Genomic DNA, 26,972 nt, shown 5'->3' on the forward strand with positions numbered 1-26,972 from the left:
AATTTCGTAGGTCGCATGCTTCTGCCAATCTTTCATCGCAAACGCGTTCACAGAACGCGAAATATGGTAAATAAAAACACTGCTAAATGACCGAATTGCGCAGTTATTCATTCCCAGCACGTAAACGCTTCCTTCATATTTCGTAAATAAAAGCAGATAAACACACCACCCGGTTTCGTTTCACTCGGGAAGCAAATTCTTCCAATGTATGCGTGTGTAGGAGAGTTTGCAAAGAGCAAGCAGTTAGTGATCCCCGATAATCGTTCGATTAGTTTCTACAAAAATCGATTATTAATCGAACGAATACTGTGCAAGCAATAATCGAAGCGAACGAATAATTTACGTCGATTAATCGATCCAACTGCAGAGAAAAAACGCCGGTAATTTTTTAGAGGTGTTTTGATTATTTTTGAATTTATATTTTATATTTTTGAATTTACAATGTAGTAACTAATTCGATCTTATAAACGCCCTGATCTGCATGTTTTTGTCAGTGGTGGTTCTGCTTTGCAATTCATAACTTTGTCATCAACTTTTCAGTTCAGAATGTTCATTTGGGTAGTAGTAGAAAATTGAAGGTGAGTGAGAAAAAAATCAAAATTCGCTGGGTCGTAAATAAAAAACTACCGTTTTTTTTGCTTTTTTTAGCCATATGATTCATCCTCCCCTATTTGATATAACAGGTCCATCGGGTTCACTATTTCAGGTCTCTTATGATGAAATGAAATTCAACCTGGATAGAATTGTTAACATTGAAAGGACCTACGGAACGAATAACGTAGTTTTTCAACTCATTTACTGCTGTTTTTGCATCAAAACCACTGTGATAATTGGGAAATCCGATAGGGTAACGCATCAGTTCATAAAACCGGACGGCCATGGCATAATTTAATGAATAGAAACTTTAGAATCTGATCCGGCCAGTTTGTTTGCCAGATAAAATCCCAATCGAGAACTTAAGAAGAGTGATCGTGCATATAGTATATGTAGTTAACAAGCAATATGAATGCTTTGAATCATTCAATAATAATAACACATGCCAATGTCATATTATATGGATCTTGCATGAAACAGCAGTACGTAATGTAAACTAATATAGAGTTTAGAATTCCGTTAGGCTATCTGCTGCATGCTGATTTTGGATATGTTTGAAGAATTACATTGTTAAACTCTTCGATAATGATTTGGGTCTGTTTTGTCTGGTCATAATCATTACCGAACACAAGTTTATTCACAAAAAAAAAAGAGTTACTTTAGTATGGAGAAAATATATTTGAATTGGAAAAGGTAATTTAATTTATAATTTTTTTATTTTCTGACTGTTTATTCAACCCATTTCCTTTTCGCTTTAACCCTAACAGAACACGATGCTACACGCCTCAATGCGAATTTCAATTGGGCTAACAGCACCCAATACGATATGTAGAGCATATGTGAAATCACTTTTTCGAATACTTCTTCATTTTTCCAATTTTGCTCGTCGCATGAACTATCCTCGGGGGAAAAAATCGTTTGATATTTCAAGTCATGTTAACACAATAGCTTCCATATACAATTTTACACTTACAGTTGTGCTAAAAGTTCCACAATACATGATCGGTCATTGATATGAAATGAAAACACAAAGCAACCAACATAAAAGTTCCAAATTTAAATTTTATTTATATTCTATCAAGCATAAGTTCTATTCAGTTCATTGAAATATCATTCTTCAATCAACCCATCGAAGGATTCTTATTGGAACGAAAATAATAAAAAAACACTCGTTCATCACTCCCAACTTATTCGCCAGCACGTATGCAATCAGCAATGTCCACGCTAGTTACAATTAGCACTATCCATTTGTGCGCGTCGTTAGTTACTATCGACCACGAGGGTATTTACATGCTGATTTCCCCCAGACCCCTTGGATTTGAAATCTCTGTTAGGGAAAACATGTCGGTTTGAAAAAAGGCTCGCCCTTCTTTCATGTATTTGCAATGTCGATTTCCCCCAGGCAGCTTGGTTTTGATGTCTCTGTTAGGGAACACATTTCGATGGGAACAAAAGCTCCCCCTACTTTCATTTGTTTGCAATGCCGATTTCCCTCAGGCAGCTTGGTTTTGATGTCTCTGTTAGGGACCCGCCGCATATGTCGTCAATTTCGACCAATAAGAAGTGGCTATTTCCGTTAGGATAGGGGTTGAAATTTTTCAATTGTTCGATAGTAAGTTTCATGACATATATTATTTTATTAAATGTAAAAAATTGTTATGGAGTGCCGAAATTGATTGACGCAAAAATCTCATCAATCCATCATGAAATGGCTGAGCAATAAGCATTTGAAATTGGACAATTTTCACGGTGCGCTCGATTTTCGATTTTCAATTTATACCCCAATATGTTCCCGAAAGACGTAATCCTACGTCAAAAAAAAATCGGGTTAATATTTTGCTATAAAGAACAAAATGACCACTTTTGACGAAAATCTGATAACCACTATATCGGTTTGGCATGGAATGGCTGAATGACAGTTTTCCATCTGATTCTACTCATTCTAGTGTACTCATATTGGAGTAAACGGAACAATGGTATAGAATGTCAACTTACGCAATTTTAGCTGCATATAAAACGGAATAGACAATTCCGACAGCTTTGGTGTCGGAAGATGATTCGTTTTTCATTCCATAATAAATAACAGGAAATGCATATTACAGCTAAACATTATGGCTGAAGTTTCGAAATTGTGTTAAGCGACCGGCATGGGAATGGATGTTTTTCTACTTTCAGTAGGAATAGCTGAGTCGTTCCCAGTTTATATCTTGATGAATATCGAATATATAGAATAAAACGAAATGATACTTTAATTATAAAAACCAGGGCTTTTCAACCAACTGATCCAAAAAATCACAACAATTTTATTCCACATGCGAATTCGTCAGAACCGATTCAAAAGAATAAAGGTGTTCAAAGATCAGAAGAGCCAGAACACCAATTTTGACGACTTTTGGGTGATTCCATGATTCATGATTCAATTGTGGCTGAAAGCAATCACATGCATGGAACAAAGTACCCAAAGCTGGGAAAATTGGACATTTTAAAGCGCTTTCACACATTCGTGCGGGACTGTGCGATATATGTCATTATTATAAATAATATCCCGAATAAACAGAATTCTGGATATTATATTTGAATCGATAAAAATACCTCTTCTATCAATGAAAAAAATTGCAGTGGAAGAAACATGGCGTAACCATTTTTCTATAAATGTTGTGATATTCATGCTTTTTCACAACAATTGCAAAAAATCGTGTTATCGAATCACATAGAAAATCTGATTAATACATGAAGTTAACTCCAATTCATATATTTCAATTTCAGTATTGATTAACAATGTTTCGGGTAAAGTTTGTTACACGATGCATAGCTTAATTCTCGCGTAACTTTTGAAAAGGTCCTATGTAACAAATGTAAACAAATCGAGTTAATGGATACACGCTATTAGTTTTCAATCATTGAGTGTATTACAGAAACAATCGTTCACGTATCTATCTTCTTCATCATTTTATCGCCGATACAAAAAATATCCAATGTACAGATTCGGATTTTAAGCGCCCGGTTGTTACTTCGGGCGCTTCCTTCCTCCGACGCCCGAAACGTCCGAAGTAACAAAGCAGTCAAAACAATACGAAGTCGTACTTCGGTCGTTTCAAGTTTTTGTTTCTTACAGGTGTTGTTATCGATTTCAGTGCAATTCAACGAGTGATAACAATAATAATAACGGCGCCAGTGGTTGTATGGTTAGCGTAACAGCCTCACAATCCGATCGGCCTGGGTTCAATCCCAGCTGGCGTCGTTGGGATTTTCTGAGGCGAAAAATCTCTGGTTACGTCTTCCTTCGGAGCGGAAGTAAAAGAAGTTGGCCCGGCTCATGAGTTGTTGAGTCTGATAGGTAGGAACAGGTGGAGTCGCCTCCCTGATGTCGGTGATTGGCACTAAAGTGGCGGAAATAGGCCGACGAAAAATAAGCGAAGATAAAAAAAAAAAAAACAATAATAATCTGCCTTTAGAATGAAATGCTGTTATTTGGATTGTTGTTTAGCAGTTAGTTTCAAATCCTTATCGTGCAACGTAATATGTCCAATGTGCAAATGCGGGTAGTCAAAACGTCCAATGTAACATTTTTCGCTCCTAGTCTTCAACTTTAATCTCAAATCACGGAACAACAGTTACGATTGGTTTTTCAGAGTTATTCTTGACTGCTAGTGGTGAAAGGAGCGATAAAGATCGAAAGCTTTTAAGACAATTCGCGGAATAATGTTTGGGCTTCAACTTCGTTTTTCTCGAGTTGACGAAAATGTTACATTGGACCTTTTCAAAAGTTACGCGAGAATTATTTGTTTTTACAGCTGATGAAGAGATATCTCAAACGTGTTTACGTGGTTTACCAAACAGCAACCGCAGTACCACTAGCAACTAAAATAATTATAAATACAATTGAATATAACACCAAAAAAAATTCTACCAAATTAATAAAATTAGTCTAATTGTATCTCTCAGGGTGGTGATTATTTGAATAATCGATTATTTTGGGCAATTAATCGTATCGAATAACAAACAGCTGAAAAATATTCGATTAGCTGATAAACGATTAATTTAAAAAATCGGGGATCACTACAATCAACCAACCAACAACACAAGAACGCGAATAGAACGAAAAAAAAAGTGAAACTATCGCGTTCTCAATTTCTTTAGCACTTTTCGTCCTCCTGTTATGTACATTTTGCAAAAAACCGGTTCTATTTGCGTTCTTTAGTTGTAAATGTAGAGAATATGATGGCTCCCGCAGTCAAGTGGTTTGTATCGTCCAGTGCTCTAATCGCACATATCGCGGTGGGAGGCATTTACGGCGAAGAAATTTCTTCCGACTTGCATTGGAAAACACACTTCGTCACTCAATAACATATTAACATAAACGCATGTCAGAGAAAAAGTGAATTAAAGAATCGATTCTTCTGGACCAGCGTTGCGAAAACAACAAAAACTGATGAGAATAGAACGTTGCTTTGATGTTTGTTCTTCGATTGAACAATTGCTTGTTGAAAATCGGAATGTATCCAGAGGAAACGTTAATGCGCAATATACACTCTGGATGAGAAGAGCACATGGTAATCGTGGTACATAACAACCGAGAGTTGGTACTCGTATCTACTTTATCAATAGAATTCAATTGGTATGGAAATAACTTCAAATATGGTCGATAATTGTGCTCTCACGTTTTGCAAGAAATTCACTGACGAAAAAGGCTGCGCTTTATCATGAATTCGAAACACATTCCTAGTTATTTCAACCTATTGATGAATAGATAGATTTGAACTCACCGGTGTCAACAGCTGCGGTGTAGCCGTTGGTGATGAAATGTTTGTAGTGAATTTGATACCGGAGCCGAGATCGAAATCACAAATTTTGATTGGACAGAGCTTATCAGGATAAACGCACAGTATGTTCTCCGGCTTCAGGTCCCTGTGAGCAATGCCCTTCTTGTGCAGAAAATCCAACCCTGATGCGATTTCCTTGATGATCTGCGCAGCGTCGTACTCTGAGAAGCAGATGTTCTCCTGGATGCGAGTCAGCAACGGTCCGCCATTTATTTTCTCAAATACTAGGTAAAATTTTTCCTCGTCTTCGAAAAATTCCAATAGTTGCAAGATGTTGGGGTGACCCTGGCAATGATGGAAGGTCTCGACTTCACGAAATACACGAGCGCGGGCATGACCGGGAATCTTGTCTATAATCTTCACCGCATATTCTAGCTCCGTGTAGATGTTTATGCACGTTTGCACCGAGGCGTATGCACCCTCACCTAACACTTCACCGGTTAGCTTGTACAATTCTAATAATCGATATCAACAAAACAATAAGGTGAGACTTAGTACGACAGGAAAAGTGCATATATGCGTGTTGGTGTGTTTCTTTCCTTACCTTGGAAGCATGATGACTGCAAAGACGAACTAGTTCTCTTCTTCCTGCGTCGTTTGCGTTTCATTTCCTCCTTATGGCGATTGAAATCGGCCTGCCGTTCGGCTTCGGTCATCAGTCGCACCTCGCTCGACTCATTTCCCGATATTTCTTCGCTGCTATAGCGCGCCACCTCCGTGTTTCGCAAATCTGTGAAAAATCATAAAACAATATTATTTATCTAGGCCCAGACTAATGAATGTTTGAGATGAAAGGATAGACTGATTACGTGATATTTTTTCGCAGACTTTCAAAGACTTCTAAAAAATCATTTTGCAAATTATATTATAAATTATAATTATATAGATATACATTCTAAGTATATCTTCTGATTGCACTCTTCCGTTTAGCGAGAACCAACTTTTGTTTTCGAGAAAATCGCACAATGAATGTGTACTACGATTTTGCTAGCAACGTTCTGAATAATTCTATAAAGCTCCGCCAATTTAGAATCGGTACACTTCCAATCGTTTTGATGAAATTTTAGAAAACTGGCTCGAAATGTTCCTTGATTCAAGCAAAATCAATATATTAGCTGGTGATTTTAATATTAATTGATGTCGTAGCCACATTGGTTGCGCCTTCGCTTACTAAGCAATCGATCGTGAGTTCAGAACTTATGAACTTTACATTACTTTACTTTATAAAAATGTCCACGATTGTCCACGCTGAGGGGAGCAGCGGTATAGTTAATGTACACGTGGGCATGTAGAATATATATTTTAAAAAAATACATTCGCATCTATACCTAAAAATAAAAAAAAAATCTGTTTGTATTTTCAAGAATTTTTAAACTTTCCGCTCATTCGCGTTTATAAAAAAAGGTTTCAGCCAGATTATTTCAAGCACTTGTCAATATAGACACAATGGAGTAGAATTCGTCATTTTTGAAGTTACTTAGAATAAAATTCCCACGGAAGTAAATAAGCTAGCAATTTTGTGTCAGAGAACGAATCGTGAAGCAGCCTGAGATAATTATTTAGATTGATTAAAAACAATAAAACTTATTGGGAATTTTTGGGAGAAAAATAACGTAAACCACAAAAAACAGTGGTAAAAATTATGTTACTGTGAAGGTAGCTTTATTTTATTCAGGACGAGCTGTGGACATTCAAAGCCACTGTAAAAGTTTGATGACTCTATAATGACTGAAATTGCATCAGATTCCACGATTCTAGGGTTATCTTCATTAAACATAATCCTTCGTCACGCCCTAAAAGCACCTCTATAAGCTCCCAAGCATCGTATGTATACCAAGCGTGGATGTTTAATTACGGGAACTGTTAAATAGAACCTATGCATTTACAAGTACCTATTTAGCTATAAACAATGATTCCAACTATGTTCACAAGACTGAAAGCAGCCTTGGTTGTCATACGCAGTTAAACCTTGGTTACTGCTTCCTTGAGGCAGTCAATTGGCTTTGTATCGTCATCTACCGATTTATGGTTCTGGAAGATGGTTTTTTATATTTCAAAATAAATAATATGAAATCAGCTGCACATTACTGTATTACCTAATTTGAATGAAAATTTCAAAAGGATAATAATCTTCAAAGAGATTGTCATACGCAATTGCAATTAAATATCTACTCTTACGCAAAGTTTTAAATTTGATCATTTTTTAAATTTCATACATACGTTTTAGTGGGATTGCCAACGCAGCACTAGTATATAGAAAATATAAAATTTCTGAGATTCTAATTCTAAAATTCTATTCGAGATATAAATGTTTTCTAGAATAAATTATTTTTTCAAGTATGTTCTCAGTGTATTTTTTTCCAAAAATTTTCCCAGAAAGTTTATTGATTTATTATTAACGTTATATTTTAATTGAATAACTGGATATCGAGCTATGATTTTTTCATACCTTCTTACAAAAAAAAATGGATATTAAAATTGGACACAATACAACTTTTTTTTTTCATGTAGCATCCAGCGTTAAGAACGTTTTTTCAATACGCTGAAGTCGCTGAATAGGAAATGGAAGGCTTTCTTTGAAAATATTTTAATATCGAGAGTAAAGATAAACCTGCCTTTGCTGTGATTGATCATATTCCGCCATAAGCAAGGTACAATTGACAGAAGAACTAGATCACATCAGTCACATCAGTGATCAGTCTTTTGAAAATATCATTTTTTTTTATTTTTCCAATAATAAAGAAACAAAATATAAAATGAAACAAACCTAAAATAGCATATTGCCGCAATCGGGTTTTTACTTGAACATTTTTAATTAAAAAAAATTCGGAGAATGTCCACGTGGACAACAGGGGGAGGGGTATAGTCAATGTCCACGCTTGTCCACGGAGGGGGAGGGGGAGTCTAAAATTGTGCTTTTTTGTCTACGTGGTATGCGGACAGCCTCCTAGTAATAGCAAACCGCTGTTCATAACTTTTGATGGCACACTTGGACAGTCTGAACAGTATTGTTTCATTGTTTCATTGATTAATCAATCCATTGAATTGGTCGATGAACCTGATGGAATAAAACAGCCAGTTAACAGAAGTTGAAGATTTGGAAGTTTCACCCAAAAATGAACTTAGAAGAAATTTTTGACGAAGATTGTGACTGACGAAGTTTTATACGAACGGATTACTTAATATGGACAGTTTATTGCAGATTTTATATATTTTTTCTCAACTAATAATTTACCTGACGAAGTTTTTTTGAACGGATTGTATTGTGTAGAAAATTATCTTATTATTATTATTATTTTTCAATTTGTTTTAACAGTATTATGTCTGTCATGATCTCGATGATGATGGGCTATTTTTATATTATTGTTCTCTTCTTTTGCATCAGCTGATAAAATAAAAATTATCTACAAAAGTTAGAGTTTAGCCGCCATTTTGGCAATTTCCCGAATTTTCAAAAACCCCTATGTAACGATTTAGGTATTGTTCTAAAGTTTTCATATATTCATTGGAATTCGTTCTGAAATACCCCGTTGCTTCAGAACCGATACCATCAGCAAGTTACCGATTTTCAGACAGCATTTACGCACCTAGCTGTCAACAGCGTAAAAATCATTATTCGTGCACTCAAAAAATGGTAAATACATCATTAATTATACCTTACACTGTAAAAAAATACCCGAACACTTCCCTTTATTCCCAACATAAAAAAGCACGAAAATTCATTATTTTTCGACCTTCCAGGCAGGGGGTCCTCCCCTAAATAATTTTTGTGCAAAACTAATTCTCTTCTCTAAATTAGCAGAGCCTTATGATTCAATTGCCACGAAGAATGTTTTAAATGCAAAAACTTGCCATTTTATAATATCACACAACAAAAATATTACTATTTGTCGTTCAGAGAGATTCAGGTTGCGGAATCAGCGGGAGCGTCTGAGGAATCTAAAGCGATGACCCAGCGATAAGAGCAGCACTTTTCTGCTACTAAAAGCTGCCGAACTATTCTTCAGGGTCTAACGCACGAAGAACCTTATTCCTTTCCCCTCCACGATGAAGGGGAATAAGAACACCTCGGCATTTTAAATGGTATGACTTCCTATCTACTGACTATGGTACGAGGACATCCTTACCATCTGGTCCAACGAGCAAGCAGCAATCGGAGGAAAATCAGTATTTATTGTTTCATCACTTTAAAAATGTTTTAATGTGTTCTTTTGACGTAGGACTACGTCATGGATAATTCCCTAACACAGACTTCAAAACCATGGAGCCAGGGGAAATCGGCACTACAAAATAGATGCAAGCAACGTGTACTTTTGTACTCGCTTGCGTATGTGGAAATTGAAATGTTTCCCTAACACAGGCCATGGAGCCTGTGGAAATCGGCATAGCAAATTAAATACAAGCAGCGTGAACTTTTGTACTCGTTTGCGTTTCTGCAAATCGGAATGTTTTCCTAACACAGATTTCAAAACCATGGAGCCTGAGGAAATTAGCATAGCAAATTAGATGCAAGCAGCGGGAACTCTTGCATTCGTTTGCGTTTTTGCAAATTGGAATGCATGCCTAACACAGATTTCAAGAACATGGAGCCTGGGGAAATTGGCATTGCAAAATAGATGCAAACTACGGGTACTTTTGTACTCGTTTGCATTTTTGCAAACCGAAATGTGTTTTCCCAATACAGATTCTGAAACCAAGAAGTTGGGAAAATTGGCATTGCAGATACATTCAAGCCGGCAATACTTTTATACCCCCAAGCATTTTTACACTCCGGAATTCGTTTTGCTATCACGGTCTACAAAAACGAGTACAAATGCAACGCTTTGACTAGATTATTCAAGACTGCATTGGAAGATATCTCTTCATGTCGCCAGCTCACTGAACTTCTACGCATACTGTTTGATGATTAGGCAAAATTTTGATAACTATTTTCTGCGATAACTACTACCATAATGCAAGAATTGACTCAAATTGGGATTTGTGTTCGGGTAGGTTTTCAGGCAGACGAAAAGACGTTTGGACAGCAGCTTTTACCCAGCTTCAAAGCTGAAAATATATTTGTACTGATTTGACGTTTTTAAACAGATTACTTGTACTTACACTTACATTGTCGTGTTACTTTTCGATGTTCTACCTGAAACCTTACTGACTACCTGTATGCTACGATAAATCTGGTCGAACTTAAACGGAAATGAATTCTAACTTGAATTCACTTGATCAATATTTCATCGATGGAGGTTCCATATTTACCTTTTTGCAGACTTTAATTTAACTAAAAAGTTAATAGAAATGGCAATGAACTAAATTTGAATTTGAAAATAGCCTAGCTGTAGCTACTAGCACGTTTTTTCGACTATGTTGTTGCTTGTCACTTTCGGAGTGAAGTTATCCGCTATGCTGCACTTGACATACGCGATGAAAAACAGGGTTGTACGGAATTCACTCAACTGTCAGACGAAACTGCCCTGTGGTTTCGTAACAATTTGTTTGCAATTGAATTCGTAAATACAGTAAATACACTACCCTAAATTTGATAATGAGTGGTAGGTTTTTGTTCTTCTGTTTTGGTCATGACTTTCACATTATTTGACTACTGGTGCACACGACCTTACAGATGGATAGTTCAATGATTCCTGTATTGATAAAACATTGTTTTCATACTGAAATATCTGGTTTTTTTTTCGTGTTTGCACCTCATTGTTAGTCATTTGTTGTGTTATCCGCGATTTTCGTGATCCGCGGTGAGCCAACCCGACTATTCCGCGGATAATCGGGGTTCCACTGTAGTTTCATTCATTCACTAGTTTAACCGATATACACAAGAGAAAACTCTGCGCAGCGGCGATATCGTACCCAATGAGGATCATCCGAGGTGGGATTATTGCTAATTGAAGAAATGCCATTGATTAATAAGTCAACGGCAGTCCTACGTCAACCTTGCGGTTATATCATAGGCATAACCCATCCATAGTTTTTTCGTTGTTATTTCAAGGTCAACCTAATGCAGTCATTTGTTTACTGCCCTCGCTAAAGAGGTATAATAAGGAATAACATAATCAAATTACACGTTTATGTGACTCTCGAACTGCATCTGCAACATAGTGTTCAGGACAATATAAGTTCCAGAGAGAACGTGTTAGAGGCGAATTAACTTCAAAGTTTAAAGCCTCTTAAAAACAAAGGAAGAAGAAGAGGGAACGACTGAAACAATTTTTAAGGCCTCGAATCACACAAATACTTGAATGCCACTGTCAATGGCCACGGCCACTTTCTCCTGGTGAAATGCAACTCCAGCACAAATGTTTTCAACATTCCGTTGCCAGACGAATCGTCTGCAATGTCTTGTTGATATGGTTATGTCACGGATGACTATCATGTCCACTTCTATTACTGAAGACTACCACGCCAACTTCGATGCGACCTTGTTGGCGTGTGCTTTCAAATTTCAACACTTTTTTAAGTATAACAACATATGACCGGCCTTTAAAGAATATTTGCCAGCTATGTTGAAGTTTGGAAAACTATCAAAGCCAGCGCGAATGAAGTTACAATAGTCATTATTAGTTTAAAATGATTTTGATTTTTATTTACCATGTATTTATGGACCATGTTATCTCTGAAAAAATAGCACGAGTAGTATGATACATTGATAACATTCGACAACATCGACCGAGTTTACCACTACTTACACACCGAGAAGAAGCACCCGGCACTCACATAGCGTTCTTTCATTTATGACCGTCTATCATTTTGGCTATTGCGGCGTAATGTCTGCTGCTGCAGAAGCATCCCAAAACAAAACAAGAGGGATATAACTGGCCAATAAAATACAGTGGAATAGAAATGCCAACCACAGTGGAAGAAAAATCGTGAAATGATCACACCTATAACACCTTCATGCCGGTGCCACACAATTTAGTTACGCGAAAAAAAATGACGGAAATATACTGGCAATGTGCAGAGTGAAACTAGCTGTGCGCTAGATTCGATTTTTCATAAATATCAAAAACTTTCCATCCCATTTTCAAATTATTCAATGGTTAATTTGTCAATACCTGAGAATTTTAGGATAAATTGGAATATCTATATTGGTAAAGAAAAATAAATATATAATGTATGACCCTCCATGATAGACACAGAACCAACACATTTTGACTGAATGACAAAAATGAGCTTACGTGCGTGCGAACGAGTTGTGTTGTGTTTCTGTCACAAACAGTACAATCACGGCTTCGTTGTTATCAACGTTTTGCATACTAATTGGTAATCCAAACAGAAGTGTAAAAGTTAAACACTGCTGGTACCATTCTGAAATTATTTTCTTGTATACCAATGGTTTTGTGATGATGATATGTTTAAAAAGGACAGTCAAACCGGTTTTTAAAAAACACAATAAAACAAACGCATCGAGATAAATGCGCAGGGATTGAATCCAACGTTTATCTGTATGTGAATTTAAATTGGTGCTTTTTTTGTTCGTTTCATTGAAGTATAACAGCAATTTACCAAACTAACACATAGACAAAGTCAAACATACGATGCCGGAGAAATTGAACCGCTCATCATCGTGGACTAGCAAGATCAGTGTTGTCAAACTCTTTAATTTGCAGTCTTCGTTATGTTTGAATGATATAGTAATCTAGAAAATCGAATAAGTTAAAGAAGCGGTTAAATACACATTCATAAATGTAAGTACATATTTCTAGAGCAATAGAAGAATATTAAGCGTGAGAAACATCAAAGGAAATAAAAAAATCGTTCAACTGTTGGTACTCAATTATTCCAATACAGCACGAGAGATGCATTACCGGAAATGGACACACAATTATCTTCGCCAATGTCGATGATAATGCTTTTCCCAATTTCTATGCTTCCCTCTCTTCCTGAAATTTTGTTCTGCTAAGGCACAACGTATTGTACAATTTAAGCAACATTTATAATCGCGATCTTATTGAGCAATTAAATATGGATGAGAAATTATCTTTTAAGCATGAAATGCAATCATTACAAGTCTGCATTGTGTTGTTCGACTTAAGCGAATTGGTATTGGAATTGATTCGTATACGTTTCAATAATGAAAATGGAAGTATGAACAAATTTCTTCGTTTATGCTCAGCATTTTGGTACGTCGTTTTGACTAATTTCCAATTTTTGGAAAACATAAATTCACAAACTGATGATATCAACAACATTCGTGTCACAGCATCGATGCATCATTTCAAAAGGTTTTGATTTCGATCACTCTTTGACAACTACCAAACCTGGAGAATGACTCCAAAAACCACCAATCAATCAATTTGTCTTTGGTGATGGTAAAATGCAAAGTGTTTTCGCGCAATTGAAATACACATTATGGCTCGTTTCCATTTCGTGTGATTCATACGAAAAATAAAAACAGGAAGTGGGTTATATCTATGGTATAACCGCAAGAGTGACGTAGGACTATCGTTGATTTAGAGATCATTTGTTTGAAGTTGAATCTAAATCCATTCTGAATGAATGAATAAATGAATATTTGGGAGACTTCGAAAACGAGAGCGTTACGTTGGAGGCACATGGTTTTATGCATCCAATATAGGATACGAAAAACCTTGTTCTGAAGAATAATCTTCAGAAGCTTTCCTGCTAACTGTACTTGATTGACAAATCACAAACCCAAATGTATTATATGGATATTTTATGGATAGAAACATTAAAATAAACTCTTTCGCTTGAATGTAATTTTCAATTCCAAGGGGAACTGGCAGATTATTTTCCAGCAACGATTAGATATTTCCACATTTTCCTGGATACTGGAAGCCCACTCTAGCTCGGAACTTTCGGCGACTGAGCAATAATCGTTTGCGGGCGCATACAATATTGGATACGGAAATATCCTACTGATGGGGAAGAATAATCTTCAGAAGCTATTCTGTTAATTGCGATTGATTGAAAAATCACAAAACCAAATGTATTTGGTCACAGTGTTACATGGATAGACAACATTAAAATAAACTCTTTCACATGAATGTATTTTTAAATTCCCAGAGGAACTGGTAGATTATTTTCAGTAACGATTAGATATTTCCACATTTTCCTCGATACTGGAAACCCACCAGTGGTTAATGCCAACTCGATAACCACCTGTTAATAGTACTTGATTGAAAAATATTTGGTCACAGTGTTACATGGATAGAAAACATTCAAATAAACTCTTTCACATGAATGTATTTTTAAATTCCCAGAGGAACTGGCAGATTATTTTCCAGCAATGATTAGATCTTTCCGGAACTTTCCCGATGCTGAATGGCATCCAAACGGAAAGAATTCTGCGCGTGTATGTGTCGATCCTTCGCCGTCCACCTCCTCCAGCACGTTAGGCAACGATGTTGTCTTGTCGATGTCCTCACGAAAAATGAATGTGTCTCACCACCAGAATATCGCTTAAGTATGCTTTTTGTGTGTGATTGAATCGAGAGAAGGTGTGGTTTACGATGGCAATTTGGAAGGCAAACTAGAGGGGAATGAACTCTCTGAGCTCGAAACTTTCGGCGATTGAGCAATAATCGATTGCGTACGCATACAATATTGGATACGGAAATATCCTACTGTTGGGGAAGAATAATCTTCAGAAGCTTTCCTGCTAATTACACTTGGTTGAAAAATTACAAAATCAAATGTATTTGATCGCTGTGTTATATGGTTAGAAAACATTAAAATAAACTCTTTCACATGAATGTATTTTTAAATTCCCAGAGGAACTGGCAGATTATTTTCCAGAAATGATTAGATCTTTCCGGAACTTTCTCGATGGTGAATGGCATCCAAACGGAAAGAATTCCGCGCGTGTACGTGTATGTAGCGATGTCTTCCCGGGGAACCGTTTGTGGCATCACTCTCCTCCTGATGGATTCCCTTCTGGCCTAGGGTGCACAAACAGGCTCTTGGTGACACCGTTCATCCGCGTTTTCATGATAAACGAAGAGCTTCACCACAACAGCGACAACATGCTCCAATCGCTGTTCAATTAGAACTGAGTGGATTTCCGAGCGGCGCTCGCTTATATACCGATTGGTGATTTCAATAGCCTGTTTTGAAAGCAATTTTAAGACTATTGAAATAAGTTTTTGGATCAAAAAGTAACAAGTATAGAACGCGTAGACATTTTATCTTTCGAATGAAGTGTTTATCATACCATTTCGTTCAGTTGTTTAGGAGCTATTAACGCTCAAAATCTCGGTCTCCGGCGTAACGCTTTCGTTTTCGAAACTTTGATTTTACACCCCGGTATAGAAATGAAAGACGTAGTCCTACGTCAAAAAAAACGAGATCCCAATAGGAAGTATACTGTGTCGGGTACACGTACAGAGCATTGCAGACTGCAACATTCCAATTATGAGAACACTTGTAATACTAACCTCGAGCCAATCGCGAATAATCGGTTACATATTACTAACATAGTTGTAAGGCAAGCATTGTCGAAATATTGAACTCCCGGCCCTTTCAGGCTGACGACATATGAGTCTTAATAAAAATATATATTTTGGGAAAAAAGAAATCTATACATAATTTTATTTGTTCCTATGAATCAGCATTTCTAGTATGTATTTTTGTTTTAACATAATATTATATCGGGAATTCAAATTCAAGATATGCAGATGGTCATCAGCGATATTCTCGCATTCATAATCTGTCCGGAAGGAAAATCATGCTTTCCTGACTGGAACTAAAGTTCATTTATCTTTTTCATCTTTTCATGATGTTTTCAATAAAAGCAACCGAAACTACTCTATTTAAAACGAAAGCATACTAACTGAGAAGGAAACTTTGCTTGCTTGAACAATTTAATTTCTTGTCACTATTATGGGCCCTATTCCAGAAAACGAGACGAGAGTTATTATTCAAAAAAAAAAGTTGACGAAGAGAAATCAGCCTTAGGGCAAAGTACGTAGAATAGAAGGTAAGTGATATTTCCTGTGTATACATACGGAGAGCGCATGTGTTACACAACAACGAAGTTAGTAATATAAAATCCTCAATTTGTTCGAAGTTCTGAAGTTTTTTCAATATTTCTCGATTTTAAAAGTTCTAAAAATCATAAATAGTGACGAAATCGCAAGTCGAGCCAACGGTAAACGCGATAGTGTATCGCTTTTTCACTGTAAGTAGGGTTTTATGTGATTTTTTATCGATTTCATACTCAACAGTTTTTGCTTACTTCAGCAAAATGTTGAAGTACCATGTCCCGCGATGCCAGAACAGAATAATTTCGAATGAGATAAACTTAACGGATATGTTTTCAGCTATCCCATGCTTCGCTCTTTGGATCGGGAACGAGAACGACACTGCTTCGATATAACCTCTCCACACATTTGGTTTGCATTATTTTTATAGTACAGGTGCGATAATTTTACTGTTTAAAATTTTAAATGCTATTTCATCATTTTGAAACACATTTTGAGACATTTCTTGTGTTATAATTTAAAAAAAATTAAAAATGTTTAAATTTATATGGATTCGATCGATAGTTTATTACAATTTTTTGTTTTTTTTCTTTGCCTACAACTACTTGAATAAAGCACGGAGTAGACTACCTTCTTTTTCTACGTACTTTGGCCTTAGGGCATCCATACACAGCATTTGACAGCGTCAAACATGTCCGGGTCGCAAATGCAATTCGCGACCACTGTCACTCGGTAGAACTGCCAAACTCTCAAGCTGGTGTGATTCAAGGCGCTTAACATACTGCCAGGTGGGTCAAAATGTAAAAACCACTCTACAGCCATTAATTTACAAGATGACATTAACACACTTCTATAATAGAAAATAATGAATGAATTTTTTTCTTTTCTATTTCGAATATATATTCTATGCAATACAGTATTACGTAATATTGAACTTTAATTGTGTTTGATGATGATTTTATATTATAATGGCGAGTTTTTGTTGTGTGTTGTGTGTTGTGAAATATATAGCCTAATAGTTACGAGAGCGTCGTGTTTTAAGTAATCGAATAACTTAAGAATCTCCATTCAAATTTTAAGATTGCAAAACTGCCTTCTTTAAATTTTCGCGAATTTCACAATAGTTTCGAGTTAAATATGATTAGCGAATAAGCGCACCTTGTTGCATAGATCTGCCTTGAGCTCACCAATAGTTTGGCAATGACAGCTAAATTTGCGACACATCTTGACTCGCGGATCATATCCTCTTAGCCGGGGCCTGAGAGAAATCGATCAAGTCACTTACACCCCTTGCATTCTAAGCCCTTCATGTTTGATTGATTACAATTGTGCCTTAAGGCGGAATTCTTGCTACATGCTACATACTACAAGTCAATGGTTCTTGCATATTGGAGTGTCTCTTTTTACGACATAATTGATCTTGGCGAGCAATGTCGCCCTTATCCAATGGCCTGCGGATCGGTGCGACATGTGTAGCACACTGTTGGAGCCACTACGTCATTTATTGACGATTGTCATAATTCAACACAATAATGAAACAACAGAATATTTTATCATAGAATAATAACATCAGAACAGATATGTTGGAGCAGTAAGCGTTCGCTACACAGTAGAGGTTGAGGTGGAAACAAAAAAAAATGCGTAACTATAATATACATTGTTGTTCACCATTGACTTGTAGCATGTAGCATGTTGAATAGATGGAATGCCTCCTTTACGAATACTATATATAAGGGCCTCAGAAGGAAACGGGTGTAAGTGACTTGATCGATTTCTCTTCATCAACTTTTTCTTTAGTTAATATAACTGCCAAAACGTTCCAGTTTGAGTTTGCTATAGAATCCGATAGATGAGGTTCTGACCTATCTTCCACATTGTCAAATACAGCTAAGAATGTGTTTGCAGCTAAGTTATGACCTAAAAAAGATTCGATGCAGAGAAATCGATGATGTCACTTACACCCCTTTCATTTTGAGCCCCTCATATATGAACTGAAGAGTGTTTATGACGCTAGAGGCGAATGAACTCAAAAGTTTTAAGCCTCTTCAATTCAACATCGTCGTCGTCGTTTATGAGACAATCATGGAGGGCCAGGTAATGCATTGAAAATATAATACCGTACATTCGTACAATAGATGAAATAAAATATCCTGAGGCATTTCATTCTAGATAAATTCTATGAACACATAGATTTGCAACAAGTTGATTCGAATGTTATCATTACAATTCGTATTTGGTGTATCACATGCTATCAAACCAGCATTATTTATGTCTGTAACAGTAACGAGTAAAAACACATTTTCCATGATAGCACAATTACACAATTTTAGCCGAAATTTCTTCATATTTTCCTGTATGAATCAGGAATTAATTCTAACTGTCCAACAGGGTGCTAAAACTAGCACGTAGGCAGCACTGTTTATTGCGCATGGTTGTGTTAGTGATTCCGGTGTGCAAGTGAGTACGTGTTACCGAACATGAAAATAATGAATGCACATTTCTACGGTGCTGTGTACTAAATATCAATAGAAAAAGCAAACCAGACCTTTTCTGCTAGAAAACATTGCAATATCACGTCACCATAGTCTATCATATAATGAAAAATAAACAAAATTACCTATATTTGCGTCAGATGTTTCCTCCACAATACGTTCCACCATTGCTGTCGTTTTTTTGTTGCTTTTGTACTTGAATTCCCTTTCTTTTCCTAGCGTTTACTGGTTGATCACACGTTTCCTTTTGAGCTACCCACAATTCAAATGTGGAGCAGGAAAAAAGCCCTTTTGCCAATGCACTTTATTTGATATTCTCAGGAGAAACTAAGCGAATTTAGCATAAATTCGCTTACGAATGAAAATCACCGCCGCAATTTTGTTATTTTCGAAAACAAAAACAACGTTAGCTTTCTGCTTATTTTCTTTTTATTTGGAAAAGAGCAGACCGTGATCACCGGGATTCAAGATGACTGCATCCAATTCGAACAGTAGAAATCTTCTTTTAAGCTGAATAACAACCGATCTCTCAGTCGACGTCACGTACACAGCCACTAACCGAGATGATAGAGAACACCAACACAACTACACAATAACCAACTTTTCCTTCGCGTTAGGGCTACTTCTTCACAATTTGCCAGCTTGAGTAATAAGGAACCCCTTTCTTCTTCCTTTTATTGCTTTTTCCACGACCAAAAATTTGCCCAATTTGATTTTTCCATTAAACTTTTAACACTAGCGACTCATCTGGATAACAAGAATTAACCAAACGATCGCCAAACTCTCACAAGTCGTCGTCGTCGGTCGCACTTTAGCGCTGAAGAAATATTTTCTCATAAAATGGTGAAAAGTAGTGGTGGTGTTTAAAACAAACGCTAAATAGCGGACTAAGGCCGATATTTTCTTCACTCTCTTCTCTCGACTAGCTACCCATCACGCTCCTTCGATGTTCGATAACCGACTGCGAGCTGATTGCGTGTTGGAACTTGGTACGTTTTGTTGCATAAAGAGTAACGCGTTCAGCAGCGGTCACATTTTCCATCGAGCATAACAACTAGAGATGGGCAAACCGTTCACGAACGGTACGAAAGAACTAGTTCGCCGAAAAGAGTGAACGTACGGTCGTTGTTTTTCATGGAACGGTAGTTCTTCCCACGAACTGATTTCGAGCGAACGGTTTGTGAACGAACTGATTCCGAAAGAACGGTTTGCGAGTGAACTGTTTGAGAGTAAACTGTTTGTGAACGAACTGTTTGCGAGTGAACTGTATGGGAAAGAACTGATTGAGAGTGAACTGTTTGGGAACGAACTGTTTGTGAACAAACTAGTGCAGCTGAACTGATTTGCGCTGGATGGAATGGATAAATATAACGAGAACACTTGTAAGGAAAAAAAACGATATTGTCATTTATGAGCAAAATGCATGTAACGCAGGGTTTATTTTGTTAATGTATACTGGAAGCTGCTTGAGGCATTAGAGGGCTTGGAGGACCCCATAGTCATTCTGAGGGACTTCAACGCTCTTCACCGCAATTGGGGAATGCAAACACCATACGTCAGGGGGAATATCATTGCCGACCTCCTGGAGGAGCAGGAGCTCTCGGTATTAAACGACGGCACGGATACTTTCCGTAGAGGCATCAGCAACACAGCCATTGATGTTTCAGCAGCCAGTCTTAACTTGGTGGATAGGCTAGGGTGGAACAAAGCCGACGACCTTCATGGCAGCGACAACCACCCGATAACCATTAGCTTCAACGGCCCGCCGCCGCTAACGACTCAAAAACCCAGATGGATCTTCGAAAGGGCTGACTGGGCAGCTTACCAAACAACCTCCGACTTCCTGCTATCTAGGGACAACCCGACCACCATCGCCACTTTCAACAAAATCATTATGGAGGCAGCCGAAGCCTCCATTCCAAAAACGAAGACCACTCCGGGCAAAAAAGGGTTGCATTGGTGGTCCGAGGACATCAAAGGGGAGGTCAGGAAGCGGAGAAAGTTCCTCCGTGCGGCCAAACGACTACCACTCGGAGACCCTATGAAGGAAGCTGCCATGAACAAATATCGAGCGCAACACATCAGGGTACGTCGATTAATCCGGAAGGCGAAACTAGACAGTTGGACTCGTTTTCTTGAGTCAATCAACGAGAACCAGTCCTCGGCGGACCTTTGGGGCAGAGTTAACGCGCTGAATGGAAAGAGGAGACTACAGTTCGTCCTTCTCAGCATCTTTAACGACCTGTGGAGTACACACGAATATCCCGAGGGTTGGAGACACAGCCTAATAATACCCATACCTAAAGTCGGCCAAAGCAGCAACAACGCCAAAGGCTACCGTCCAATTTCCCTAACCTCCTGTGTATCCAAGATCCTGGATAAATGGCGAACAGACGCCTGTTTACCTTTCTGTCCGAAAACAGGAAATTGGACTATCGGCAGTTCGCCTTCCGGCCAGGTATGGCCACCAACATCTACTTCGCGACCCTCGGAGACGTGATAGCCGAAGCCAACAGGAACCATCAGCACATGGAGATGGTAGTACTGAACCTGGAAAAGGCGTACAACAGAACATGGATCCCGTTAGTGCTGAAAACTCTGGCAGACTGGGGTGTTGACGGTAAACTACTTCAATTCATCAAGAACTTCGCCACACGCCGAACCTTTGAGGTCAAAATTGGGTACACCAGCTCCCAAAAACTCTGGCACCGATTTATAATAAGGCACTACGGACTGTCTCCGGCCTCTTGCCATCAACACCAGCTGCCTCTGTCTGCGTTGAAATTGGGGAACCCCCTTTCGACCTAATCATCAACTTGGCCATTGTATCTAGGATTGCCAGTTCTTTTTCGAAAACCAGCGGTAGGGGGGAGAACCACCTGACCGCCCTTAGCAACATGATCCTGCAGTGGGTGGTGCATTCTAACCTTCCCCCGGTGGCAAAACAATCCTGGTTTGGGGCGAACGATTGGAGGTTCCCAACGACTCTCGTGGAGAACGGTATCAGGAACAACTTCCAAGCCGGGGTGAGCTCAGCCGGTCTGCCAGAACATTTCAAGGCCATCATAGCAGAAAAATACCGCCTCCACAAAATCAGGTATACGTACGGCTCAAAAAGACCATCAGGAGTTGGATTTGGGGTAAGCGACGGTAATAACAGACTGATTTCCAGCAAAAAAGTGGCGGACATCTGCCAGGTCTTCTCGGCAGAGGGGGCCGGCATTTTAGAGGCAACCACAATAACGTCCTCTAAGCCGCTGCTGGTCGTCTCCGATTCGGCAAGTGCCATTGATGCCATCGGTGCGGCTAGGTCCAAACACCCATGGGTACAGGCCGTCAGGAAGTACCTATTGCCCGACACTGTGCTCATGTGGGTTCCGGACACAGCGGCATCGCAGGGAATGAAGCGGCCGATCGATTTGCATTATCGGTTACACCAGACCGTTTTTCACTCGGGAGGTGCCGCTCGACGACACGAAGTTGTGGATCACCAATTCTTTCCGCTCCTTTTGGTCTGAAAGGTGGCTGGCAGAGAGAGGACTGTTTCTCAGAAAGGTAAAGGGTTCGAGGACGTAAAAAGGATGCGAGAACAACGTATCCTGTCTAGACTGAGGACCGGTCTGTGGGATATATAGCAGACATGGAAGAATATACATATTTACATAATAACATTAGTTATCAATTCATCAAATTTATACTACGATTCTTTACATAACAGTATCGGAAAACGCTATAAAATTGATGATTTGCCTTCAATTGCGATTTTTAGCAATACTCGGTCAATTCTGGAGATTTACTATTTGCCGTAAATCTGGCAACACATTATAAAACGAGAGACTTGGAATAGAATTGAGCGGGAGAGATTTGGAGTCTCTATACTGGATGATAGATTGCATCATGTTGAAAATTCATTCTGTAAACGATTTCTGGAGAGTAAGGTGTGTCCCGGATCGAAGGAAAATATTTCCGAAATGGTTGCTCAGTGTCTAGACCCTGGTCACAACAATGGCGTGGTTGACGCTCCTTAGTAGTAAGTACAACTAGCTGATCAGAGAAAAATGATATTTAGTGGCGAAATTGTAAAACGGTTACAATAGCGGTGCAATTTTCTTTTATGCGAGCAAGAGAGCAAGCGAGCATACAAATCTGGATAGACAAATAAGAAGAGAAATTGGCAAAGGAAAAGGTAAGCCAAAATCGTAGTCGGCAAAAAAAGTAGAGGTAAGCCGAAAGAAAAACAGTTGCAAAAGTATAGTGAGCAACGTAGGTAAAAAAGCAAGATAAGCCTAAGAGGAAGAAATGATTGCAAAAAAATTGTAAGGAGTTGTATCTAGGACACGACCGCATATTCGACGTAGAACTACGCAATTATATTATGCAATCCACTTGTTTACCACTTCGAATATTATTTTAGAATGCATGGAAATTTTTGTAATATATTATGTTCTTCGTTACAAATAAATTTGATGAACTCCTTTTACGTTTGACATGATGCCCGGGACACCAAAATATGTGAACGGAAGAATTGTCAAACGATCAAACGGTTCTCAAACCGCGAAAGTTCATTCACCTCTAGTATCTGAAATGACGATTTTCCCTGGCTTCTCAGTTTAAAAGTACGTTTTAGGGAAATATATTCCGGTCTGCACAACGACAAGCGAGTGCAAAAGTACTCAACACTAGAGACGTCGGTTAATCGTTCGATTAATTCAAATAATCGAATATCTGCAGTTTTATCCGAGTAATTTTGTATCGAATAATGAAAAATCAAAATATGAATACATCGAATAATTATCACAGTAATCGCGATTAATGAAAAAGGAAACAATTTTTTCAAAAAATACAGTGCAAAATTTAAACTTTGTTTGTCGAAACTCATCGATTATGCTAAACCACTTACGGTTGAAGCATAAAAATAATTCCCTGGTGGTGGAGGAGACTGGGGAGAAGAATTCAGCGTCTGCAGGAGTAAATAGCGGAATAGAAGGATGTGATCTAATCTCCCGTACTAAAGTGGTATTATTCAAATTCAGAGTGCCAAGGAAAATACTAGTGGTCAATGATTCTACAAAAATACTTCTTTTGAACTAGTAGTTATAGGGACCAAGTAGAAATTTTCAAATAAATCTGCTTTTTCAACAACATTCGAAGAACAGGTAGTTTTGAACACAAAAAATTGTATGTTGGTGCAATTAAAATATTTTGCATCATTTGCATGATGTGCTCTTTTTTCAATCGCCCGCAAAAAAATCACGAAATGGTAAATTTATCAACCTACTGAATTACCATTCAAAAACTACTATTCTGCATAATTTTTTTTTTATTATAAATGTCTGTTCATCTCGATTACAAGAAATAAATATTCGCTCGATTAATCGCATTCTGAATCGAATTTAAACCGTTTAGAGATTAGCGAATTGTAATGTATAGCATATCAAACAAATCTTAGAGAATTTCCGATTCGATTGGTATGCAAATCATGAGAATTCGTTCACAGTGAAAGTAGTTATTAACGTTAACTTTATTTCATAAAAACGTAACCTGTATTCTGATTTGGCACCCTTCCTGAAAGACGTAGTTCTACGTCAAAAAAATTGAAAAGCCTTTGAAGGAACTGCATCTGCTATGGTACACCACAACCATAAAATGGCTATTGACAAAGGTTGGAAATATTTCATATATTTTCGAAATATTCCAAAAAGTTTGCGAAACTTACAGGAAGAAGAAACGTTCTAAATAAGACGTAGCAATGAATGATACATCGGAAGCCCACTTCAGTAGAGCTTGGTTCATTGAAGCGCCGACCAGAGCGGTAGAAACATTGGTGAGGAGCGATTTCGGGAATGTCAACAGCATTGAAATCGAAAACGAAAACACCAGGTTGACCATCAATTGAATTATCCCGCCTTGCTTCTTCGGTGCATCAAATATCCTTATCATTGATTAATGTTCCACTGTGGATGGAGAAGGCATTTCCAATCTGGATTTTGATGCATGGATGAAAGATCCCACGCTCATTGGTGCTAGCAAGTATCAGTGCTGAAGCAACAAAGAAACTCACGCTCTGAATGATTCGATATCTCTTGATTCGCTGACGCGAAAGTGATCAGCGATACATTGAACAGCTATATCGTAACGAGTGTCAAGCTTTTTTTGTTACACCAATCAATCGAGTTTATGTGGGTTGATGCGCAAACCACAGACTGTGGTCATAGGTGGTCAATCCAGCCCGATAAGTGATTTGTCAGATTGTAGCATGAGCCTACCGGCAGTCCCTCAAGTCTTCGGTCTGTATCGAAACTATTAGTACCTTAGCTCTTGTTGATATACTCTGTTGAAATTGAAATAAAAATGTGTCCACCTCTAATCCAACCCAAGAATACACGTTTTTACGGACTCGGGAGAGAAAACAAGGTGTGGGTCATCTTTTGTTTGCTTGTAATTACTTCTGTTAGAGAACGCTATAAAAACTAAATAGATTGGTGCTATCGGGCACATATAGCGGCAGGAAAATCGCGCTACTAGTGTATATTGAGAAATTCTCATTTAAAATCTCCCGCTCGCACAAATCATTGTAATCGTTGTATAATCAGAACAATAGTCAGTTGGGAAATATAGTTTGTACAGAAAGGACACGTTGTTACTCCCGATCTTCAACTGTTAATAAAGATAGTTTTTACATTTAATACCAAAAGTTGTTCCGCGTTGAAGAACTTCGGCTACCGGAAATCCGGAAAAAGTGGTCACCCCTGTGACAAACATTTTGGTCCTTCGAGCCGGATATATTAACCGGTGGACCTGGTGAATAGATTTCGCGTGGAACAATAAGTGTTGGGGATCAAAAGAAAGTGATCGATCAAAGGAAGCCATTGTACGTTGACAGTGTGGACAAAGGGATTGAGACGATTGGATCACTAGGAACGGAAGGCCATCGCTGTACATCTTTGGACTATAAGGATCACACGAAGCTTCGGAGGAAAATCCCATTTCCAGCATTTCGCAGGAGGAATTATTAGAGAAGTATTGATTGCATGTGAGTCGTGGTGAGACATTGCATGATTAGTCCACCATTGACAATTGGATTATCCAACAATTATTGAAAGGTTGTTGCATGTACCGCCGCCATTGTTGGATGCTGCATGATGATGATTGCATGAAAATCAAATTGATTGAAAACCGAAATAAAGCGCTGCATGAAAGTTGAGGAAAGGTGTTGGATTTGCATTGATGAGCCCTTATTCCCAAATGACGGTTTCTCCGAACTTTGTTGGCATTTGTTGGTTGGTCTTTTTCGCCGAATTGAATATATTTATTTCACCATTGTAATTTTATACATATTCTGTCAAGAGGTCGCGCGCGTGAACCGGTCTGTCATAAGTGGTTCTAATAATACAAGATGCCTGAATCCACGTTGAGGGATCTTCAAAAGCAATAAGGAAATTTGCGACGTCCTACAGCCATGAACGAGACCATATACAAATCGAGGTAAGGATGAATATGCTTGAAGATGCTCTGAGCAAATTTTATGCCGTGCGGAGACGTATTGACGTTCTAATGGATAATAGCGACGAAGACACTGCAGGGGGCAGTCAGAAATCAACAACAGAAGCGGCACGGTGCAGCGAGAGTGCTCAATCGCTATGGAACTTTGAAGATTCTTATTGTGAAGTGAAGGCACTTCTAACTCAAATATGTAAACGAAATGAAACATCATCGATGTCAAGGTCAGTTTCCTCGATGACATCGCGAGTTAAGCTTCCGGACATTAAACTTCCTACCTTCAGTGGAAAATTAATGGAATGGATCACATTTCGAGATACCTTCCGGTCGTTGATTCACGATAACTCAACTTTATCAGAAATCGATAAATTTACATACTTGCGCACCACTTTAACGGGAGAAGCTTTGTCAGAAATTAGCTCGGTGCAAATCACCGCGGCAAATTATGAAATAGCATGGACTACACTTGAAAAACGATATGAAAATAAAAAAATGATATTGAAAGTTCATCTTGATTCGATTTTTTCTGTGGATCCTGTCAAAAGAGAAAGTTATGAGGCGCTCAATAATTTATTAACTACATTCGACAAAAACTTACAAATGATAGATAAAATTGGCAT

General features: G+C 38.1%; 1 protein-coding gene and 1 pseudogene across 1 annotated transcript in view; one reads left to right on the plus strand and one right to left on the minus strand.

Annotated features, from left to right (window-relative positions):
• The window catches only part of LOC129763582 (uncharacterized), a 42,081-nt gene extending 22,276 nt beyond the window's left edge, over positions 1 to 19,805 (minus strand). Inside the window, exons 1-3 of the mRNA XM_055762802.1 lie at positions 18,978 to 19,805; positions 5,962 to 6,147; positions 5,361 to 5,872 (exon numbers count right to left, since the gene is read on the minus strand). Coding sequence (XP_055618777.1) covers positions 5,361 to 5,872; positions 5,962 to 6,147; positions 18,978 to 19,020 — 741 coding nt within the window. The 5' untranslated portion in view covers positions 19,021 to 19,805. The remainder of the gene's footprint in view (positions 1 to 5,360; positions 5,873 to 5,961; positions 6,148 to 18,977) is intronic.
• On the plus strand, positions 11,245 to 11,315 carry LOC129763832 (U4 spliceosomal RNA; annotated as a pseudogene).
• Positions 19,806 to 26,972: the final 7,167 nt, after the last annotated feature.

This window comes from Toxorhynchites rutilus, chromosome 1 (assembly GCF_029784135.1).
Source record: "Toxorhynchites rutilus septentrionalis strain SRP chromosome 1, ASM2978413v1, whole genome shotgun sequence".
Classification (NCBI taxonomy): Eukaryota; Metazoa; Arthropoda; class Insecta; order Diptera; family Culicidae; genus Toxorhynchites; species Toxorhynchites rutilus.